General features: G+C 41.3%; 1 protein-coding gene across 4 annotated transcripts in view; it reads left to right on the forward strand.

Annotated features, from left to right (window-relative positions):
• Nucleotides 1-726: 726 nt before the first annotated feature.
• The window catches only part of loxl2b (lysyl oxidase-like 2b), a 49,761-nt gene continuing 28,539 nt past the window's right edge, over nt 727-21,948 (forward strand). The window contains exons 1-4 of one of the 4 annotated variants that reach the window (XM_056418388.1): nt 727-853; nt 4,949-5,293; nt 6,075-6,250; nt 21,379-21,590. In XM_056418388.1, coding sequence (XP_056274363.1) covers nt 4,954-5,293; nt 6,075-6,250; nt 21,379-21,590 — 728 coding nt within the window. In that variant the 5' untranslated portion in view covers nt 727-853; nt 4,949-4,953. Of the gene's footprint in view, nt 887-4,948; nt 5,294-6,074; nt 6,251-21,378; nt 21,591-21,948 lie in introns of those variants that run through there. The other 3 variants (XM_056418386.1, XM_056418387.1, XM_056418389.1) reach the window with 3 other exon arrangements.

The following is a 21,948-nucleotide window of genomic DNA, read 5'->3' on the forward strand; positions in this document are numbered from 1 at the left end:
ATTTCCACTACCATGAAAAAAGTGGGCTGGTCTTGAGCCTGAAATTCCCGGGCTGAAAAGTGGCCCCACTCTGGCCCTGCGTGGAGGTCTCCATCGTGGAATATGCCTGCTATGAACTATTCATACACTCTGTCATATTCATTGAATGTATTTTAACTCTAAATCTGTCCTTCTGTAGTACAGAAGGACAGATTTAGAGTTAGAATCTGTACACATTACATCTATTGCACCTGTCCATCCTAGAGAGGGATCCTCCTCTGTTGCTCTCCTGAAGGTTTCTTCCCTTTTTTTCTCCCTGAAGGGTTATTTGGGAGTTTTTCCTGATCCGATGCGAGGTTTTGGGGCAGGGATGTCTATGTGTACAGATTGTAAAGCACTCCGAGACAAATTTGTAATTTGTGAAATTGGGCTGTACAAATAAACTGAATTGAATTGAATTGAATATAATTTACGACTGGGATCCCATTCGGTGTGGTACTTTTCTATTAAATTAGATGCTCCCCCATTACCCCATTTATTCACGGTTGTTTAACTATCACCTCGGCGTTGTTAACAATGTTTCCGACGGCCTTTGAAGGCAGCACGGGCAGTCCAGTAACGCCATCAGAGAGAGCTGTGTTTCAGGTGTTCGGATCCGCTTGTTTCCACGTCCCGGTGCCATCTGCGGTGAGGTCATCGTTTTAAAGGTGGGCGTCAATAGGCGGGGCCAATGGGCGGGGCCACCGCTGCTCCGGTCCGCAGCTGCAGCTCTAGCGGGAGAAAGTTTAGAGCGAAGAGGGAAAGAAGAAGCTGTTGACTTTAAGGGTTTCTGCCGTGCAGCCTGCGGAACACAGCCCGAGGAGAGACACGGACAGTAAGTTCAACGAGACGTGCACACATGTGAGAGGTACCTGAACACAGCCTCAAAGCCTTTGTTGTTGACAATGTCTGGTGGCCAGTTGCCAAGCTGGAGCACTTCTAGTGCTTATAGAGCATGCGTTACACTTCTGTCTAAAGTAGATAGATCTGAGCTAGAATCATAGGAATATTTTTATTTCCGTTTCTACATCATTGAAATATGTCGGTAGTTCAGTGCATTACATTATATCACTTCACTAGAGTACTTTTTTTGTCAATTAACCAATTAGTCGATTGTCGGAAGATTCATTATAAGCAGTTTAGATATTAACTGTTTCAGTTATTCATCAATCAAAAACACCAACGATTTGCTTTCAGTGTTTTTAAGGGCGATGTGTTGCTTGTTTTCTGTTTCGGATGACGAATTGAATCCATTTGGGGTTTCAGTTGTTGGTCTCTGGAACTTTGACATGTTTTATTTAATTGAATTGACTAAACGCTGAATCGATTATTAAAAAAAAAGTAATCAACATATTATGCGACAATGCAAATCTACATGACAACAATTTATCTCCATGCACCTATGATATAATCCAGTGGCGGGCCGTGGGCCTGGGGCCTGGGCCTTCAGTGAGGTCCTACACAGTCCCACCTGAATTAATCCACCTCTTATTACTATCATTATGATGCCATGGCTCTCGACCAGGGCTGCTCAATACGTCGATCGCGGCGTAGTATTGGTAGATCGCATGACATAAAAAAAAATTGGCCCGCCCCCTTCATTTTCTCAATAGCACGTCTTTGTTCATTTATTAAACTAAACAGCCGTCTGATATTGATCGTATCTACACAACAGCATGTCATTTCTCTCGGTTCTCCGTCTCGCGCGCTGCAGAATGCGCGCATCGGGACGGAGAAAAAGAAGAAAAAAAAGTCACTTGCACTAGTTTGTTCACTAAACAGGGCATTGTCACACCCAAAGCAGCTTCACCATGATGATAAAGACACATAACTATTCACTGAAAATAAAAGAAAGAAAACAAATAATTTGCAACATAGGCTATTTGCCATTTTATTTTGTGCCAAACATACATACACATTGAATAAAAAATAGAATGCATTGTATGCCTACTCACCAAAGACTGATTATTTGAACACAAAATCCATCCTTCTTTCTTTCCTCAAGAAGACTTCAATGACTCTGTTGTACAGTCTATCAAATTCAGTTTCCTAGTTCTGAGGTTCTGCATTTACCTGCCCATAGGCCCCACCTCTCAATATTGGTAATCCAATCAAAAGACGTGCAGCACTCCGCCTGCTCGCTGCTCCTGTGCCGATTCCGGGGAGAGGAGCCAACTCTAAAGCTGATTGGTTGACACAACATTGTCATTCCCATTCACTTGAAGCTACCAGCGCCCGCAATGTTGATTCTGAAGGCCTAAGGGCAGATTTTAGCCCCCTGGCAACACACGATGGCTGAATATGATTGGATAAAAGATCTAACATAAAGACCAGCCCTCCAAATCTCAACCTGGCGCTGGCAGCAGCGCAACCAAGACGAACGCTATGAAATTAAGAGAATAACTCTTACTCTGGGAAATAATTGAATACATATTTGTGGGAAAATATATTTAGAAAAAAATATATATTCTGATGATGTTTAGGCCAGCAGAGAAGGCCTTGCTGGCCCTGACGGCCCGCCACTGATATAATCTATTATCATATGAAACAGTTTGTTTGTTTGTTTTGGATTGGTTCAAACAAAAAGGTATTGTTGGTCTTAAGATCTCAGCTCTGCTCCCTGTGTCTATGTACAGCTCTTTTAAGAGTGCTTCAGATGATGTACAAGAAGAGCAGTGGATATTGTTATAAACTGACATTTTGATCTTTTGTACTACTGCAGCAGGAGTTGTGACTCAAATTTCTGACTTCCACAAAGCTAAAATTACATTAACACAATTTTATATAGCATTTTGTTTCCAAATATCCTCATGAGCATAATTTCTTTTCCCACCAAAAACATCTGGTCAGTGTTTATTCAGAGAAAGGCAGCAGAGGGTTCAGATTTCCAGGTCTCTGGATCAGGGAAGCTGTTGAGCTTGTGTTGTGAACAGAGGAGCCAGAACATCCTGATCTGTTTTCATTAGATGTTGCTAAGTGGCTGCAGTTTGGTCCAATCCTCGTCCTTTCTTCTTGTCGACTCTTTCACACCAAGAAAAAACATGAGAGGGACCATACATTACAACCAGAAATTAGCTTTTCTGGAAAGGAAGTTTTATTCCAGAAAGCATCACCTGAATTCTTTATCAGTTTATATGATTACTGCCCATATTTTCTCCAATGACACTATCGTTGTTTGCAGACTCAGAGGCTGTGGGCTCAGTTACATCTGTACATCCTGTAGTGTGTGTGTGTGTGTGCGTGTGTGTGTGTGTGTGTGTGTTTGTGTGTGTTGGTGCCGTTTCTAGCTTGTCTCTCACTGCCACGTTACTATGAGGAAAGTAGAAACGCTGCAGTTGAAGGATCATCTGTCACCTTGCCAGATGTTGATGCACAAAACTCTCACGATTTGGAGCTTGTGACACAACAGATTTAATTGGTCGTGGAAACACAACTGGTGATGAGTCTGTGGAGGATTTCTGTTGTGTTCCGTGTCACGTTTTGTCCGACCATAAGCTTGCAGTTGTATCAGTCGGGCTTTGAATTGTGATTTTCTCTGAGACATAGGGGCCTATAGCCATAAATCAAGTGTTTTTCTATGGGATTTTGGCATTACATCATGAGTTCAGCTATTCTTGGACTCATTTTCTGAACTTATTGCAAAGAAAACTAACGGACACACATTCATTTCAATAGTTGTGCAACTGTTTCACAAGCATTCATATTTAGACATTTTATTCCATCTACGGAAATCTTTATTCCATCTCTGGTCAGATCACAATAGATTCCATCACAATAATAATTCAAGACAGAGCAAGTTCTAACTTTTTTTATTTTATTTGCTGTTGTAAAGAGGAAAGTGTCCTCTATCATAATCATAATCCTGTGCTGCATAGGACGTAATAACTTTATTATTTTCATAATGTGCAGTTTTTTAAAAGTATTTAAAAAAGAATGCCGAACACTTTTAAACTGTGCCCGTAATAGCCTGTCAAATAAGTGATCACATGTATTGGGGCAGGGATGTCTATGTGTACAGATTGTAAAGCACTCCGAGACAAATTTGTAATTTGTGAAATTGGGCTATACAAATAAACTGAATTGAATTGAATTGAATTCATATTAAAAAACAATAAAAGTAAATCATTATTTTAAATCTGCAATAAACTGATTTTTCTGACCACTTGGTGGCTGTGACCGAAGCTAAACTCGCAACATTGTCCAACACTAGCTAAAATACTTGATTTTTACACAACCAACCATCCCAATTTCAAATAGGAATCAATCCAGAATTTTTTTTTTTTTACCCATGCCACATAAGCAACTTGGAGTTGTTTCAGTTCATGTCCTTTTAGCTCTGTGGTCTCCACCAATGAAATATCATGCTTTTGAGAATCTAAATGCTGGTTGCTAACTCTGTCTGCTGTTTGGCACAAGGCAAGAAGCATACAGTAGGTTTATCGGAGCCTTTTCATTAAAAACAGCTGTAGGGAAATGATGTCCATGGGGTCAGGGAGAGGGAACCAAAAACATACATTTACAGGCTCTAAATTCAAAGCAATGAGCTGAAAGATGCTAAAACGGGATCAGCAAAGTCATACATAGACATTTAATCTGTTGACAGTATGACAATATTGATAAATCCAGCTTTAATATTCCAAGTGGAACAACAACATGGCGAGCTGTTTCCCCAGTTTAAAATTGCACGTTCATGAATTTAGTCTCTGCCTCGAAAACGCCCACTCCTAAACTCAATGTCTTCAGTTTGAAACACAGGCTTCCTGTTACACATTAGTAGTCTGCCAGCTCAAATTGAGATTACCCTGATGACATTATTAGGGGTTCTTAGAATGTAAAATGTCCCATATTTATTCTTCATTGTGATTCCCCTCAAATAAACTGTTGTTTGAAGAACCATCTGAATTTGTTTTCGTCTTTTCATTGGTTCCAGAGAAAATGGTGACCATCCAGTTTCAGCCCGTCATTCTGTTGGTGCTATTGGAGCTGGCTTTCGCCCAGTACGAACACCTAGGCTACCCGCCGGGCTTTCCTGACCCCGAGCAGGAGCATTACACCGCCCCTCAGCTGACGCCGGACACGCCCAGGATACAGCTGCGATTGGCAGGAGATAAGAGGAGACACAACGAGGGTCGGGTGGAGGTTTTCTACAACGCCGAATGGGGCACTGTCTGTGACGACGACTTCACAATCCACGCCGCTCAGGTGGTGTGCAGGGAGCTGGGCTACCTAGAGGCCGTCTCATGGTCCCCATCCTCAAAATATGGGAAAGGACAAGGTAGGTAAAGGAAAACACTGTTGAGTCAATTTCCATCAGGGTGGAAACTTTCAGTATGCAACATGTTCTCGCTCCACAATCCGCGAACTATGACGCGTACCCACAATTTTGTTTGTGTCAATTTCCCCTCTTTCAAAATACAACTCACTGCAAAGTGGTTTTGGTTTTGGCAACACAACTACTTGGTTAGCTTTATGAAAAGATTGTAGTTTGTTACGTATAGTTAAGTGGGCTACGTTGCGTAAACAAATTCAAAGTCAAATTATGTAATGTATGTACTTTAAATAAGCCAATGTTGACTTTTGGTTTCACATGGGAAATGAACACCAGTTTCCTGGGTGAAAGTCGTATGTCTGAGTTGTATCTTATGTAATCGACGAAATAAATCCATATTGACTTAACTTTCTCCTTTTCTCCCGCCTTAACACTGGCCTTGTAGTTAGATGCATAACCACTGACAAAAGATTCCCTATTTGAAGGGGGGTGTCCTGCAATATGACAGGTACAAATATCATATTACTCACAATAAAAAATGGATTACATTTTTCAAATAAGGCCAATACTGGCTGAACATGTAGTATATTGGCGGAAAGTGGATCATCTTTCAATTCATGACAAATTTTTACGATGCATTGTAAACTGCTTCATGGTTAATGGCCTTACCACCTTTGGAGAAACCAGGTTTGCCTTCAAGAGAAATCCATTCCTCCATCGTTTCCACTTCCAAAGATATAAAATTCCTCTCCATGAAAGCACTGAGGAATGTCTCTTGTCTCTTCAGGACCCATCTGGTTCGACAATCTCCACTGCAAGGGCAAAGAAAAGACTTTGGCGCTGTGTCTTTCTAATGGAATCGGCATTTCGGACTGCAAACACAGTGAAGACGTGGGCGTGGTGTGCAGCGACAAGAGAATCCCGGGGTTTAAATTTGTCAACACCCTGCCCAACCATGTGGAGGTAAACTCTTCTGACTCCATCCATCAAGCACATCTTCTTTCAGGCTTTTGTCGACCTTTTATCAACTTCTGCTGTTTTTCATTTCCATTTACCGTCTGCCCAAAAGACGTGTTCGCTGATAACTTGTAAACTTTATTGATATGGAATGTAAATCATACATTCCATCTTGAGTCTCAGAAAACCTCTTCATACTTGGAATACGCAACATTACTGCCTTCTTCTGTTTTGGCAATGGGTTTTTTAATCTTTCAGAGGGAGTCTGTTACTGTACATACAGCGTGGTATGGCTGTTTCAGGCAGGACCGTTGTGTAAGAAGTCACAATTCTTTACATAACATTTCATTTAGCTAACGCTTTCATCCAAAGCGACTTACAATAATTCTACATTCATACACCGTAGACAAAGCTACAGGGAGCAATGCAGGGTTAAGTTCAATTCAATTCAGTTTATTTGTATAGCCCATTTTCACAAATTACAAATTTGGCTCAGAGTGCTTTACAATCTGTACACATAGACATCCCTGTCCCAAAACTTCGCATCGGATCAGGACAAACTCCCAAACAACCCTTTACCGGGAAAAAAAGGGAAGAGACCTTCAGGAGAGCAACAGAGGAGGATCCCTCTCCAAGATGGACAGGTGTAATAGGTGTAATGTGTACAGAGGGAATCATTATACACAAATTAAAACACAATCAATGAATATGACAGAGTGTATGAAGAGTTGGTAGTAGGCATATTCCATGATGGAGACCTCCACGATCCATCAGGCAGATGGAGGTAGCGAGGAGGAGTGGGCGGAGTCTCAACAGGGCCATGGCATAGTTGGTAGTCGGAATATTCCACGATCCAGACCTCGATGATCCATTGGGCAGATAGGATTTATGACGTCTCATAGGGTCTTGTTCAAGGACAAATCGACTAGGGCGGGGATTGTACCTCCAAACCGAGGTTGATTGAAAGAGACTCCCTGACAATATATAGCACCTGGTGTACAACAGGAAGTGGTATCACCGCACTATTTATCAAGAAGGTTTTCTCTCACAGGCTGTTATCAGTGATGGATTTAAGTTAACTTATTTTACTGTTGAAGCCCAAACATGTACTGCATGTATCATGCGTCTCATTAACTTTACAATGCATTGTCGAATTGTGCTTTCCATTTCATATTGGTTGTGACGGAGAGATTGAAACACATAAAAACTAAATTTACAAAAGGAAAAAGGTTAGTATAGGTCAAATTCAAAATCTGCTGGATGCTGCGTTTGCCATGCTACAACTTAATAGGGACTTTTCCAGCCCGGTAAACCAGATCCCCAGTTTGCAACACAGGCCAAGATGACCCTGATGACATCATTCAGGTTTTTCTTTCAGACGTTCAGAAAACTGTATACAATTGTTATCCGAAAGTAATAAATCTTACCGATGTTTTGACTGGAAACAGCTCTGTACACTTATAGCCAATACCCCAGAGTGACTCTGGTTTAATTACAGTCCTTTCTAAATAGCCCGCAGTAATAGTGTGTCAGCGAAAGTGAAGTTAAACTGGTAATTGTTGGGTGTTGCGCTCATAACTGTCAGAGTCGTCTGTCCTGACCCTTCGAGAGGCTTTGCTGAGCATCGCTCTCCGGGCTGACCAATAAGCTCTGACCTAATTGCTACCAAAAAGCCGAACGCTATCTCTCTGTTCGCTTTGCAGGTCTCATGAATCCACATTCCAAAGTTATGAGCAAAAACTGAAAACCAGAGCTGAAAATCTCTCTTTCTCTCGGACCCACTGCCCTGTTCTTTAAAAACTAATAAAGCATTTTTCACAAGGCACTCAAAACATGCGCCGACATCTCTGCAGAGGATCGTTTCTTTTCTTTTTCCAAAAGCAACACTCTGGATTTAGAAGTTGTTCTGTTCGTCTTTAATTGAAAAAACTATTAATTGATTTACCCCTCTGACTATAAGCGTTATTTCTCCATAACAAGGTATCAAATGACGATGAGAAAACATCAAAGGGGGTTGGGTCTGGTGACATCACATGAATCTGCAGCGTCTCTTTATTTTATAGAGATTTGAAGTGAGTTCAAACCCAATCAGCGTTGAGATTCTCCTGCTGTCGTCACTGACTTAGAATCAGATCCGGTGGAAATAAGCTAAGAATCAGATACTCAGATATGGGGGAAATAAACTTGTCTCTAAGTACCCACAGCTCTACCTCGTGTTTGTACTGTCCCCAGACAAAAGTATGGGTCAAATTGTACTGTATTGTCTGTGGTTCATCAAATGTGTATCTATGGTATAAACAATAACGTTGCTGCAGTACTATTTTGAGTGCTGGTTGAGCACACACAATGTTAGCAGAGCCTTGCAGTAATCAGTCCGCACTCCATTCCCAAAACAGACATTTTAAAAGTTGTTTGCTCGTCGGCAGAAATAATGAAGCATTGATTCAGACTTTTGACTCATCTGCATTATTATGTCGTAAGCTCGGCATCTTTTTTTATCCGTTTTTCTTGTAATAAAAACGTTCCGACATTTTGACTGGAAACAGCTCTGTACACTTAAAGCCAATAACATGTTGTGGGAGGTGAATACATCCAGCTGCCTTCCTGCGCACAGGTTTACAGAGGCAAATGGTAAAGATTATAATTCTCCAGCAAGCACGACTGGAGAGGTCTAGACGTCTAGAGTCAAGCAGCGATAGTAGCTGGAAAAAAAAACGTTTCCATTCACGGAGAGTCACATGTAAAACGCAACCAGCTGGGGCCCCGCTGCCATACAGCCTGGCCTTATCTAATGAAAGTGGTAATCTGGCTACCCACCTGCACTCATTCTGCCGTGTAATAGCAGCCATGACGACATCTTGTGGCACAGGATGATTATGACTTTCAGTGTGGTTAGGGGCCCCCACCACTGCCTTCTCATGTGATGGTAACCTTAGTGAAATGGCCAACCACACAGGACATACCCAGAGGGTGAGCTAGGAGGGAGGTGAAACATGAACCCTTGCATGTATCTGTCGCTGACCTTTGACATTTGTGTTGAGATCCCTCTCTAAGACTGCTTTCTTTGTCTTCTCGCATTGTTAAAATGTCAAGTTTTTTTTCTTTTGCCGACTTGTAAACTTCCATCTCGTTGCATGAATTTGTTCTGTTGTGGTTCAGAGGAGCTCATGTTTTTTTGCATTGGACTCCAGCAACTGTATATTTAGCATTGTGTCTCAGTCTCAGCTGCACAGCAAACACCAAGAGATTGACATACCACATCCAGAACTGGAATATTTACAGTCACGTCTCTCCACAGTTTATTTGTGTGTCCCTGTAATGCTTCGAGGAAGTCTGCTGCTTTGCCTCAAACATTTCAGGTTTATGCAGAGTGATCATGCACGTGTGTTACATTCCAATTTCAACATGAAAAAATTCCAGGGCTTGTGAAATGTGATGTTTGGCAGTACCCTCCGTCTCCACGCTGGTCCCGTAGGTCGCCTAGTTTATTCAAATGATATGAAAAGCAGTTAGAAATGTCTGAGGAGCACCTTAGTCACTTGACTTGTGTGGAAATGTTAACTGATGTGGAGACTGGCTGCACAAGGGAGCATTATAGAACTGTCTGTCAGCGGTGCAGAAAGGCTGGAGAGTTGTAATTAGGGCTGAGTATTGTACACCTTGTAGATTTTTTTGGTGCAAACATCCTCAATTATAGATCATCAAAAGCTTTTGAAAATGGGTCATAATCTTGGACTCTCACAATGTTTTCGCACAAGCTTGTCTGGTTGCTTTTATAAAGACTGTGCACTGTAAAATATTCTTATTAATTCAATTCAATTTAGTTTATATTGTATAGCTCAAAATCCCAAATGACAAATTTGCCTCAGAGGGCTTTACAATCTGTACTAATACCACATCCCTGACCTTTGACCTGACCTTAAAACTTCCCCTCAAAAAAGAAAAAAACCCTTTCACAAGAAAAGAAAAAAAAGTGAATAAACCTTCAGGAGAGCAACAGAGGAGGACCTGACATAGGCATGGACCACAGTCCAGATTTCCACAAGCCATGAAACCGAAGGAGGAAGAAAGGAGGGGGGCATCAGCAGGGCCATGGCAGGGCCACGGACACAGGAGGCCGGCCCACCAGGCAGGAGGCATCGTGAAGGAGGATGGACCAATGAGGTCAGACCTTTGAAGCAGGAAACACAAATAAGGAGACAGGGCTATTGGGAAGGAGTTCAGGTCCATGCCAGAGACTGGATGCAGGAAGCAGGGGTAAGGAGTCAGAACCCTTGACCAGTAGCTATGACTCACTGGGAAATGTGTCACTTTTCAAAATTCCATATTTTAACAGCATCCTCTTATTTGTCCAGCTGACATGAAGAATCGTCAACTATTTTCAAATAAATAATCTTAATCAAACAAGCGTTAACTAGCTCTGATATCTCGTCATTGGTATCGATCTTCTTGTCTTTGTCTTCGGTCACAATGGACTGAATATCATTAGGCTTTGATTGAACAAAACAAAGAATATGATGACTACTTTGGGTTGTTAGTTACAGCCTTTTATATATGCGTAACCTTGAGTTATTAGTGTGCACTCATATATTAGAGCCTTATTATTAGAGCTGAAGCTATTTTTTAAATTTTTGTATTCTTCCCTCAGAAACCAGAGGGGAGATATTCCATTTGGTCGTGTGTGTGTCTGTCCGCAGCTTATGTTGCACACTATGGCCCATCAGCCTAATGTTTTTTGTGCACATTTATGAATATGCTCAAGGACCTCTCTAGGTTGCATTGATTGACAATGTTTGTGCCCCCTTTTTCATTTTTCAACTTTTCACTTTGCTTAAACGCTGGATCAAATTGTGTATTTGTATTATTCCCGACATATTATTATGCCTGGCAGAGATCTGCACTTTATTGAATGCCCTGTTTGATTCTTATGTTGATATTTGTAGCCATAGTTGTAAATACAATGATATTTAATTATTCTTTTTTTTCTGTAATTCCATAATTGTACGAATCATTGCATGAAGACTGCAAACATTTTCTCCGTATTTCTAAGATTGCACAAACACCAATTTATTATAATGTGTCATTCACAAGGTTGACAAAGATACATGGGTACCTCATATTATACATCTGGAACTCTCCTCTCATGAATAGATCAGGAACTGTCCTTACTATTTGCATTGTTCGTCTTCACTTCTTGTCTCCTTTTCTTCAGCTCTTTTCTCATGCTCCCTCCTTCTTCTCTCTGCTGCTCTCCCTCTCAGAAGTATATTACAAGCAGCCATGAAGTCCCCCCCAAGCAGAGTTTACAGCTCCCATTTTCCTCTTTTTAGTAATTTCTTCCCCTCTGTGGCCTTAAGGTAAAATCTTCCAATTTCCTCCCTGTACAATGTTGCGGTAGGGCGCCATTAATTGCCTTGTCAGCACGTTCGCACGATGAATGTGGATTCATACACGTCTTTCTTTTGTGTCGCAGTCTTAAAATGGTTTTAACTGTTTAATTATTTTGCACAGAGCTATGAAATGTTTTCTGCTGCTTTGTGAAAGCTTTCGCCCCCAGGCATCACATTCCCACAGTGCAACACGGGCGGATGTTTAGCCTCTGGAGACACTAAAATGAAGTTTTCCATCTGACATTAGTATGAATGGAGGATCTGAATGGAGACTTAAAGCTTGCTTTCACATTCAATGGCATTATTCTATGTTTTCGACAAACGGGCATCAACTTCATATGCCTTTAATTATTCTGATTGTTAATATTTTTAGCCATATGCAGAAGGGAGTTGTCTCTTTAAATCAAGTGTGTTATTGAAGAGGAATGTAGTGGTGTCTGCTAGTTTTTTTCTTTGGCTAGTCTCCGCAGCTTTCCCTTTTTTTTCTGTCACAATAACATGTGTCACATGACAGAAAAGACCACAGCGTCTACGGTTCAACTCGTATTTGGCGTATTTTAGCAACTCAATGCGAAATTACCAGCATTCTTTTATGGAACATTGGCTACACTTTTAGGACTTGTCGTCCCTGTTGGCGTACAGTTTAAGCATCAAAGTTTATTCTTGTTTGGGAAATAGGATTTCGACAAAAATAATCCCAACTCAAGGACAGCTCACTAGTTTTTTGGGGAGCTTTCAAACATCACATGGTCATTATGAAGACCGGACCAACCAGGGAACGTAGCTAACTCTATCCAATGAAGTTTGTGTTGTATCTGTTTTTTGTCTATGTGCAAAAAGCGAGAAAATGGAAATTGAGGTTATTTTTAGCTGATAGTGTAGCTCTAGTTATGGTCGTATCGTAATAGTTAGTCCCTACTGAAATGTCACCAACATTTAAATTGATTGCATAGCTTTCTTTGGACAGACATTCATGTCCCCTAATGACTTGACTTTTCCTCTATTGACATGTAAGGTTATGACTGTTATGTTTTGTTAACTCTTGAATGAATTGCCATGGTATTTGGAAAAGACGTGTTTGTGCCCCCGTTTCATTTGTCAACGTTTAACATAGCTAATGCTAATTAGCGAGTGTTATCACGCTAACAAGCTGTAACACCCTCTGCCTCTTTGATTGGTCATGCTCTGTGCACCTGTGGTCTCCTGATTGTTCATGCCATACACCTGTGGTCTCCTGATTGTTCATACCTATTATATGTTGCCTTCCAGCCTGAGTTCCTCATGTGACTTTTTCTCTGTAAAGAGTTTTTTAAAATCTTACTTGCCCCACCCTTTCAAGTAAAAGTGTGAACGTCACGTTATTGTTGTCAGTGGGAGCATGTTAGCTTGCTGATATTTGCATTTAGCTCACAGCCAAGAGAGCCGCTATATGGACGCTCTAATAAAACCTGTTTGGGAAATGTCAGGAATTACATTTGAATGTACAAATACAACAACACAAAGTGCTCTTTGTGTTATGCAAATAAGACTATGTTGTTATACTGTTCACATATTGCATATCTAACCTGCCATTTCTTTACATACAATACAGAGGAGCAAATGTCTTAACTACTCTTTATTTAGTAGGTTTGTCAGCCTGTCAACTTTGTTAGCTTGAACATTGATTTACTTTGTCGACAGATAATAGCGCTAATAATGTTTACATTGTAATACAGAATGAGACTAGCAGTACTGCCAACTACATCCCTGAAATAACTCAAAGTGTGTCTTTCTTTTCCACAAGTTTTAATGTTACTTCAATGATTGTTCTTGTAATTTACACTTCAGTTTGGGCTTTGTAAAACTGTTGTGCTCTTTTAATGGATTTTAAACTACGACATCCTGCATTCTCTAAACATTACTCAATTTGCATTGCAGCTGGTCCGTTTTCCTTTCTTAAAGTCTAGATAGGGACTTGTAAAGAATTGACAGCATACAAACCTGAAAACGGCTGCAGCTCATTAAAATTCTCTGAAAGAGAATAACTAAATATTACACTGCATGTGTTATTTTTCTGTAGATGTGAGGTGATTTATGCTGGCAGAGAGACTTGTTGAGAAACTCTATTGGAACCATATGTTCCACGCACTATTTGTTCTTGCAAACGCAGTCTTGACTCCACAGTGGACTGTAGAGGAAACTTATACTATGTAGCTAAAAACTATGACATACTAAGTCCACTCTTCTTCCAGGAGTCACAGATGACTGGACAATATAAAGTAACTGAAACAATAGTTCATCACTATGGAGGGTATTTGGATATTCTATTTCAGATGCTGTATCCCAAGTAGCTTATTGGGAATGAGAGACATGTCTGGGACATGTCTGGGACTCCTCCAAGTGATATTAATACTCACATTCCTCGAGGCACCGGTCGAGGAGGTGGAGTAGCAGCCATCTTTGAATCGAGCCTATTAATTAATCCTAAACCAAAATTACACTACACCTCATTTGAAAGCCTTGTTCTTAGTCTTTCACATCCAACCTGGAAAACACTACAGCCAAAGCCAATTCTATTTGTGATTCTGTACCGGCCACCAGGTCCATATTCAGAGTTTATATCTGAATTCTCAGAATTTATATCAAGTTTGGTTCTTAAAACTGATAAAGTTATTATTGTAGGAGATTTTAATATCCATGTGGATGTTGATAATGATTGCCTTAGTGCTGCATTCATCTCCTTGTTGGACTCGATTGGCTTCTGTCAGAGAGTACAGAAACCCACTCACAGTTTTGGCCACACGCTTGATCTTGTTCTTACTTATGGCGTTGACATTGAGCATTTGAACGTCTTCCCACAGAATCCTCTTCTGTCAGACCACAACCTCATAACTTTTGAATTTATACTACCGGAGTGTACTCCGTTAGTCAAAAGTTTCTACACCAGATGTCTAACTGACAGTGCTGTAGCTAAATTTAAAGCGATTCCTTCTGCATTTGATTCGATACCACGTCTCAATATAACAGAGGACTCCTGGTCTAACTTTAGTCCGTCCCATATTGATCATCTTGTTGACAGTGCCACAGGCTCTCTGAGAATGACACTGGACTCGATAGCCCCGCTGAAGAAGAAGACAGTGAGGAAGAGGAGGTTTGCTCCCTGGTATAACCCTCAGACCCGCAAACTGAAGCAAACATCACGAAAGCTTGAACGCATATGGCGTTCAACTAATCTGGAAGAATCCCGCTTAGTTTGGCGAGATAGTCTTAAAACTTATAAGAAGGCCTTCCGTAATGCCAGAGCAGCCTATTACTGATCAGTAATAGAGAAAAATAAGAACAACCCCAGGTTTCTCTTCAGCACTGTAGCCAGGCTGACAGAGAGTCACAGCTCTGTGGAGCCGAGTATTCCTATAAACCTCAGTGGTAATGACTTTATGAACTTCTTTAATGAAAAGATTTTAACTATTAGGGACAAGATTAATATTCTCTTGCCCTTAACCAGTGCCAATCTGTCCTCAAATGGAATGGCCTTGGAAACCGCTGTATGCCCTGGTGTATATTTGGATGGCTTTTCTCCCATCAACCGTGACCAATTATCTTCAACGGTTTCTACTTCTAACACGTCTACCTGTCTCTTGGACCCCATCCCGACGAGGCTGCTTAAAGACGTTTGCCTTTAATTGGCAGCTCTCTATTAGATATTATCAATGTGTCTCTGCTAACAGGCCACGTACCACACTCCTTCAAAGTGGCTGTTATTAAACCTCTCCTGAAGAAGCCCACTCTGGATCCAGAGGTGTTGGCTAACTACAGACCGATCTCTAACCTCCCTTCCTCTCCAAGATCCTTGAGAAAGTGGTCGCAAATCAGTTGTGCGACTTTCTACATCATAATAGTTTATTTGAGAAATTTCAATCAGGATTTAGAAAACACCACAGCACCGAGACAGCACTGGTGAAAATTACAAATGACCTCTTAATGGCAGCAGATAAAGGACTCCTCTCTGTCCTGGTCTTGTTAGACCTTAGTGCTGCATTCGACACCATTGACCATGACATCCTATTACAGAGACTGGAGCAGTCGATTGGCATTTCAGGCACGGCACTAATTTGGTTTAAATCCTATTTATCAGATCGATCTCAATTTGTATTTGTAAACGATGACGCCTCGATAACCACCAACGTTAACCACGGAGTTCCACAAGGTGCTGTGCTTGGACCAATTTTATTTATCTTATACATGCTTCCTTTGGGCAATATTATCAGGAAACACTCCATAAACTTTCATTGTTATGCAGATGATACTCAACTATATTTATCGATAAAACCAGAGGAGAGCAACCAACTCGGTAAAATTCAAGCATGTCTTAAAGACATAAAAACATGGATGACCTGCAACTTCTTGATGTTAAACTCAGACAAAACCGAAGTAATTTTAATCGGCCCTGAGCACCTCAGAGATCAATTATCTGGTGATGTGGATTCTATAGACGGCATTGCCCTAGCATCCAACACCACTGTAAAGAATCTTGGCGTTATCTTTGATCGGGACTTGTCCTTTAACTCCCACGTAAAGCAAATCTCAAGGACTGCATTCTTTCATCTACGTAATATTTCAAAAATCAGGCACATCTTGTCTCAACATGATGCAGAAAAATTGGTTCACGTTACGTTACTTGAGACTGGATTACTGCAACTCCTTATTATCAGGCTGCTCTAATAAATCTCTTAGGTCCCTCCAGTTGATCCAGAATGCTGCAGCTCGTGTTCTCACTAAAACTAAGAAAAGAGATCACATCACTCCTGCACTAGCTGCTCTGCACTGGCTCCCAGTAAAATCAAGAATCACTTTTAAAATTCTTCTCTTAACCTACAAAGCCTTGATTGGTGATGCACCATCATATCTCAAGGAGCTTGTAGTACCATATTGCCCCACTAGAGAGCTACGCTCACTAAATGCGGGACTACTTGTAGTTCCTAGAGTCTTAAAAAGTAGAATGGGAGCCAGAGCCTTTAGTTATCAAGCTCCTCTTTTATGGAACCAGCTTCCAATTTCAGTCCGGGAGGCAGACACAGTCACCTCGTTTAAGAGTAGACTGAAGACTTTCCTCTTTGACAGAGCTTATAGTTAGGGCTGAATCAGGTTTGCCCTGGTCCAGCCCCTTGATATGCTGCTATAGGCTTATAGCTGCCGGGGGACATTTTAGGATGCACTGAGTACCTATCTCCTTTTTTTTTCTCTCCTTAAGGATGAATTTTCATCTCTCAATCACATGTTACTAACTCTGCTTTCTCCCCGGAGTCCTTTTGACTTCACGTCTCATGGGGTCATCGGACCCTATGAGACGGCATAGATCCTATCTGCCTGATGGATCATCGAGATCTGGGTCGTGGAATTCCTGCTCCTGACTACGCCACTGTCCTGTTGAGACTCCGCCCACTCCTCCTCCCCACCGCCATCTGCCTGATGGATCGTGGAGGTCTCCATCGTGGAATATGCCTACTATGAACTATTCATACACTCTGTCATATTCATTGAATGTATTTTAACTCTAAATCTGTCCTTCTGTACACATTACATATATTGCATCTGTCCATCCTGGAGAGGGATCCTCCTCTGTTGCTCTCCTGAAGGTTTCTTCCTTTTTCCCCTGAAGGGTTATTTGGGAGTTTTTCCTGGTCCGATGTGAGGTTTTGGGGCAGGGATGTCTATGTGTACAGATTGTAAAGCACTCCGAGACAAATTTTTAATTTGTGAAATTGGGCTATACAAATAAACTGAATTGAATTGAATTGTTCTTGGGCCTCTGGTCTTTGGCCATCCCCCATTTTTCAGAGACTTCTAACCGTATGATAATTCTGGAAAAGGGTTTATTTCAGGTGTAGAACAAACCCCTTTATTATTCCAAGTGTGAGGAAACATGAATAGTGGTACAAACAATGTGCTGTTGAAGGTAATCCACATTGTCAATGGCAATCGCGGCGCAGTAGCTATCTTCTGTAAAATAAATACGAACTTCAGCTAATTACAAGCCAATGACGTCAGCTCAAGGACTTAGCAAATAGCCAACAAATTGCTGCGGGGCAACAGGCATCAGTCTCACTTGGTATCAAACATGTACCAACTGTTTTTATTGGCAAAGGCTTTGGGAAAACATTTTGTTTTCACACACTTGGGGCACGAAACATTGTGAAAATGGGGCCATACCCACATTTGAAAACTCTATCCAGCCACCGACCTAATGAAAAAAACCGCAGCAACCAAAGATCTTTTTTAATGTAGTGCATTAATCCAGAATTCTATTAATTTCCAATTTATGCAGGGCTACTAATACCACACTTTTTCTGCCTCCCGAGTAGCAGATCAGGCTTTGCCCCACTTGCTCTCGAGAATCTCGACTGACATGTTGCCTCTAATTCCATGACCGTGGTGTAATTAGACTTCCAAAAAAGAGGAATTTAGGCTTAAAGCATTGGTATTAGAAAATATGTATCACAACCTCGAAGTAGCCTCTGTGGAACGAAGCTGAGTTGCAACAGATAACCTCTCCGGTCCAACTAATCCCACTAATGGCTTTTCCATCCATGCCACTTTTCCTCCTGAACAAGCAAAGACTCAGGAAAGGCCCCTCTACCCCGGAGTTTGCCGAAAAAAGCCACGTTAGAAATCTTTTTTTCTTTCTGCTGGCCTTTCTACACGTGAGGACTATCTCATCTCTAAATAGTCAGGGAAGGGGAAATGACAAGTGATAAATGACAAAAGTAGACTATTTCAAGTTTTGTTATGTGCACAGATAAGGGTTTTTGTATGGATTTTGTTTATCTCGCCAAGATTTAGAGTCAATCCGTTTGAGGGAGAGGGTAGAGTATTCTGTTTATCAGACATTTAATCTCGCTTTTTAAGCACCACAGTAATCTACGTCAGTCATCTAACAACGTCCTTTGCCATTGAGTCATGTACTGTGTATCCAGTAAATCTAGACATGGTCACCATCGCCACAATTTCAGTCATTATCATGTTCCATGATTTCAGCCTTGATCCAGTTTCTTACCCTCTGCAGTCCAGACCTTTGCCTCTGACCAGAATGATTCATGTGGTTATCTTTGGGAGAAAATAGTAGAGGATAGCAAGACTGATGGTTTATACCTTTCGCTCTGTTGGCCTCTGCCCTTCCCCGGAGGCAAGTGCCAATTTAGGAAACCCTACTTTGTCATTATTTGATCTCCAGGTTCTTCTTGGCTGAATATGAGAGGAGCCTTAACCCCCCCAGCTGCCAGACTGAGCGCCCTCCCTTCGGTCTGCACTGTCACGTAGCACAAGAATGTGGGTTTGGTCTATTTGAGGGGGAAATGTTTATTTAATCCCTCCTAATAGTCCCAGAGGAAAGGCTGTGGCTTGATTTTTGACCGCCTCACACTGCCTCGAGCAAACAGGCTACTGACCAAGTTTTGCTTCGATGCTCACAGGACTTTCTTCTCCACTTACAGGGATGAACACATCTTTCTTTTTTTGGGCCATCAAAGTTACAAACAAAGAGGGAAAACTGTTTTGATCAATGGTCCTAATTAAAACATAGACACTAAAATGATCCATGGGTAATAGCCTTTCAAATCAGATGGAGGTTTATATTCACATGTCTTCAAACCTTGTGTGCATGCTGTATGAGGCCATGGAAATAAGTTCTGTAAAATATCTTTAAATAGCTCCAATCTTAATGTTTTAATGTTCAACCCCCCAAAAAAGGGTCTTAGACGGGATGCCATTTTTAGTGTCAATATCTTTTAGATTCTTACACAGAAACATGACATTTGCTCAAAACATGTTTTTCTACAGCAGGAAAAGGGACGAATAAAAGGAGTAAGATTGAACCCAACAATACAGTTGTGTGCCATTAAAATTAAACAATTTAAAATGATGAAAAGCCTAATAGAACAGCAGGGAACTGCATAGTTGGTTTGATAATAGCATGTCGCTCGAGCAAAAGTTCAGTCAGGAAGACACTCTTTACACTGGTTCCATTCATAAGTATTCTCTTAGTCTTGCAGTGATTACTCCATCAGCTGACTGGGGGCGTGTACGATGAATGAACCAATCAGAGGCAGCACAGTTCTGTAAGCCAATCACAGCATTGTTGGAAATATTAAAAAAATATGTTCTCCTCTCTGCTGCTGTCAGTTGTTGGTTCAGCTCAAACCGATGCGACCCTCCTCCATCCCAGGCTCCTCCAATCAGCATTACAGCAATTCTTCTTCTACACCACCACCAGTGTCTGGACTCCATGGGAGGATTCTGCCTTCGCAGATATCAACATCTCTACCCCTGGCTTATCCTAAACTTAAAGACCTAAAAGATCCTAAATACTTTGCACTATTTCAATATGCAATTGTAATAAATTATTGTTAAACTCTAAATACTAGTTTTTCCTGATTAATCTGTGTGTACGTCATTACAAAACATCTCTCAAATTCCATCCGTTGGGAATATATAATAATATATTAACAAGTGCAGCTTGGATCTCAGTGATTTTAGTGCAACCCCCGGGCTGCCCTTTGCTCAACAGGGATGTTGGGCGAGTGAAATTAAAAACTTTAAGGACTCCAACACAAACTAACTGGTGTGCTTTCATAGTAGTACAGGACTGTCCATTGCCTCTTCTACTCAAGTCTGTGGTTGGTGATGATGTGTACGTAGGGCGTCTGGAAAAAAAGGCGGTCACTTTAATTGCCTCCTACACTCACAATGATGATTTTGTAAAAAAAAATTCTTCCGACTGATGCTTTCCACGTAGAAACGTGTGGCACACATAACCATGGAAACTCTTAGAATTTCACCTTTTAAAGAAAGAAAAAAAAACGGTTGCAGGGCAGCTGCTCATGGCATTAAGAAATAATAAGGTGATTGTCCGTAATTTTTTGGGGAGAAATCGGGGGAAGAATTTGCAAGCAGTGCAAACACGGGGCGGAGCGGCTGTGGTTGCAATGTGGATTTAGGGGGTTCAGAATCTTTGAGTGTTACATAACACAGGAAATGCTGTTTCTAGACATATACATATATATGTATATATGTACATATACATATATAGCTTGTTTATATCATCAGATCACAAGTAATCTAACCTGCAAATTAAACACAAATGGACAAATATGTTTATTAATGGATTACACACATAAACATATGTACTTCGCCTGCTTTGCCCCCCCAGGGTGACAGGACGGGGTCTGTGTCCGGCGCCGTGATGGCTGACGGACCGGGCTGGCTGCTTGTCGGTGCTGGTTACCTTCTGCCCCCAATGGCGGGGCTATCGCCCAGTCTTTGGCTTACCTCCCCTCCCCCCCTTCCTACTCGTTGCAAGTCATGTCTAAGATGTATGTGCTTATGTGCAATGGTGTTTTTTTCTTTTCTCCTGCTCCCACACTGTACCCCTCTAGGGGCATAGTCGGGGGGTTGCTTTTTCTTTTTCTCGCCTCTCTTCCCTCATGTTATGCTGTAATCTTTCATCCACCCTTTCCAAGATGGCGCCGCGGACAGCGCCTCGGTGTCTTGGTGCGCGAATCTTGCACCTTCCGCCAAAGAAAATTCCTCATTTGTGAAAACATTCTTGGCAATAAACCTGTTTCTGATTCTGATTCTGATTCTTACTTTGACAAATGATATGTCAGTAAGAAATGTATTTATTTATTTTGCCGCTAGACAGGTTTTATATTTTCACATGGTTTTAAAGCAAGTTTCTTGACCTATGTGCATTTTTGTTTTTGTCCCCAGAATATCGATATTCAAGTGGAGGACGTGCGCATACGAGCCATCCTGTCATCCTACCGTAAGCGGATCCCTGTGACTGAGGGCTACGTGGAGGTCAAGGATGACGGTAAATGGAAGCAGATCTGTAACACAGAGTGGACGCAGCATAACAGCAGAATCATCTGTGGCATGTTTGGCTTCCCCGGGGAGAGGAAGTACAATGCCAGAGTTTACAAGTGAGTACTCCACTACTGTAAGTGTGGTCCTGGGTCACTCAAAAAGAGCACAGGAGGATTTCGGGCAGGGATATGCCATTTTAGGGCCACTACTGGACACTGACAGGAGGCCAGGGGCCAGATAATAAATGCATTAATAATATTTTTCACAAACAAATAAACATTAAAAAGCCCATAACTTCTCTTTTTTTATTTGAAATGACTTTTTTTTTTGATAGTCTCTTGCTAATCTGAAACACAATGGAAGCCCATCTCCGCCACTGAGAACACAATTAGGATCCTATCAGTCATAATTATGACTTGCATGATCCTAATTTTGTTCAGTACGGAAATGGGCTTCCATATTACCTTAGTTACA

Source organism: Pseudoliparis swirei, chromosome 7, assembly GCF_029220125.1.
Source record: "Pseudoliparis swirei isolate HS2019 ecotype Mariana Trench chromosome 7, NWPU_hadal_v1, whole genome shotgun sequence".
Lineage (NCBI taxonomy): Eukaryota > Metazoa > Chordata > Actinopteri > Perciformes > Liparidae > Pseudoliparis > Pseudoliparis swirei.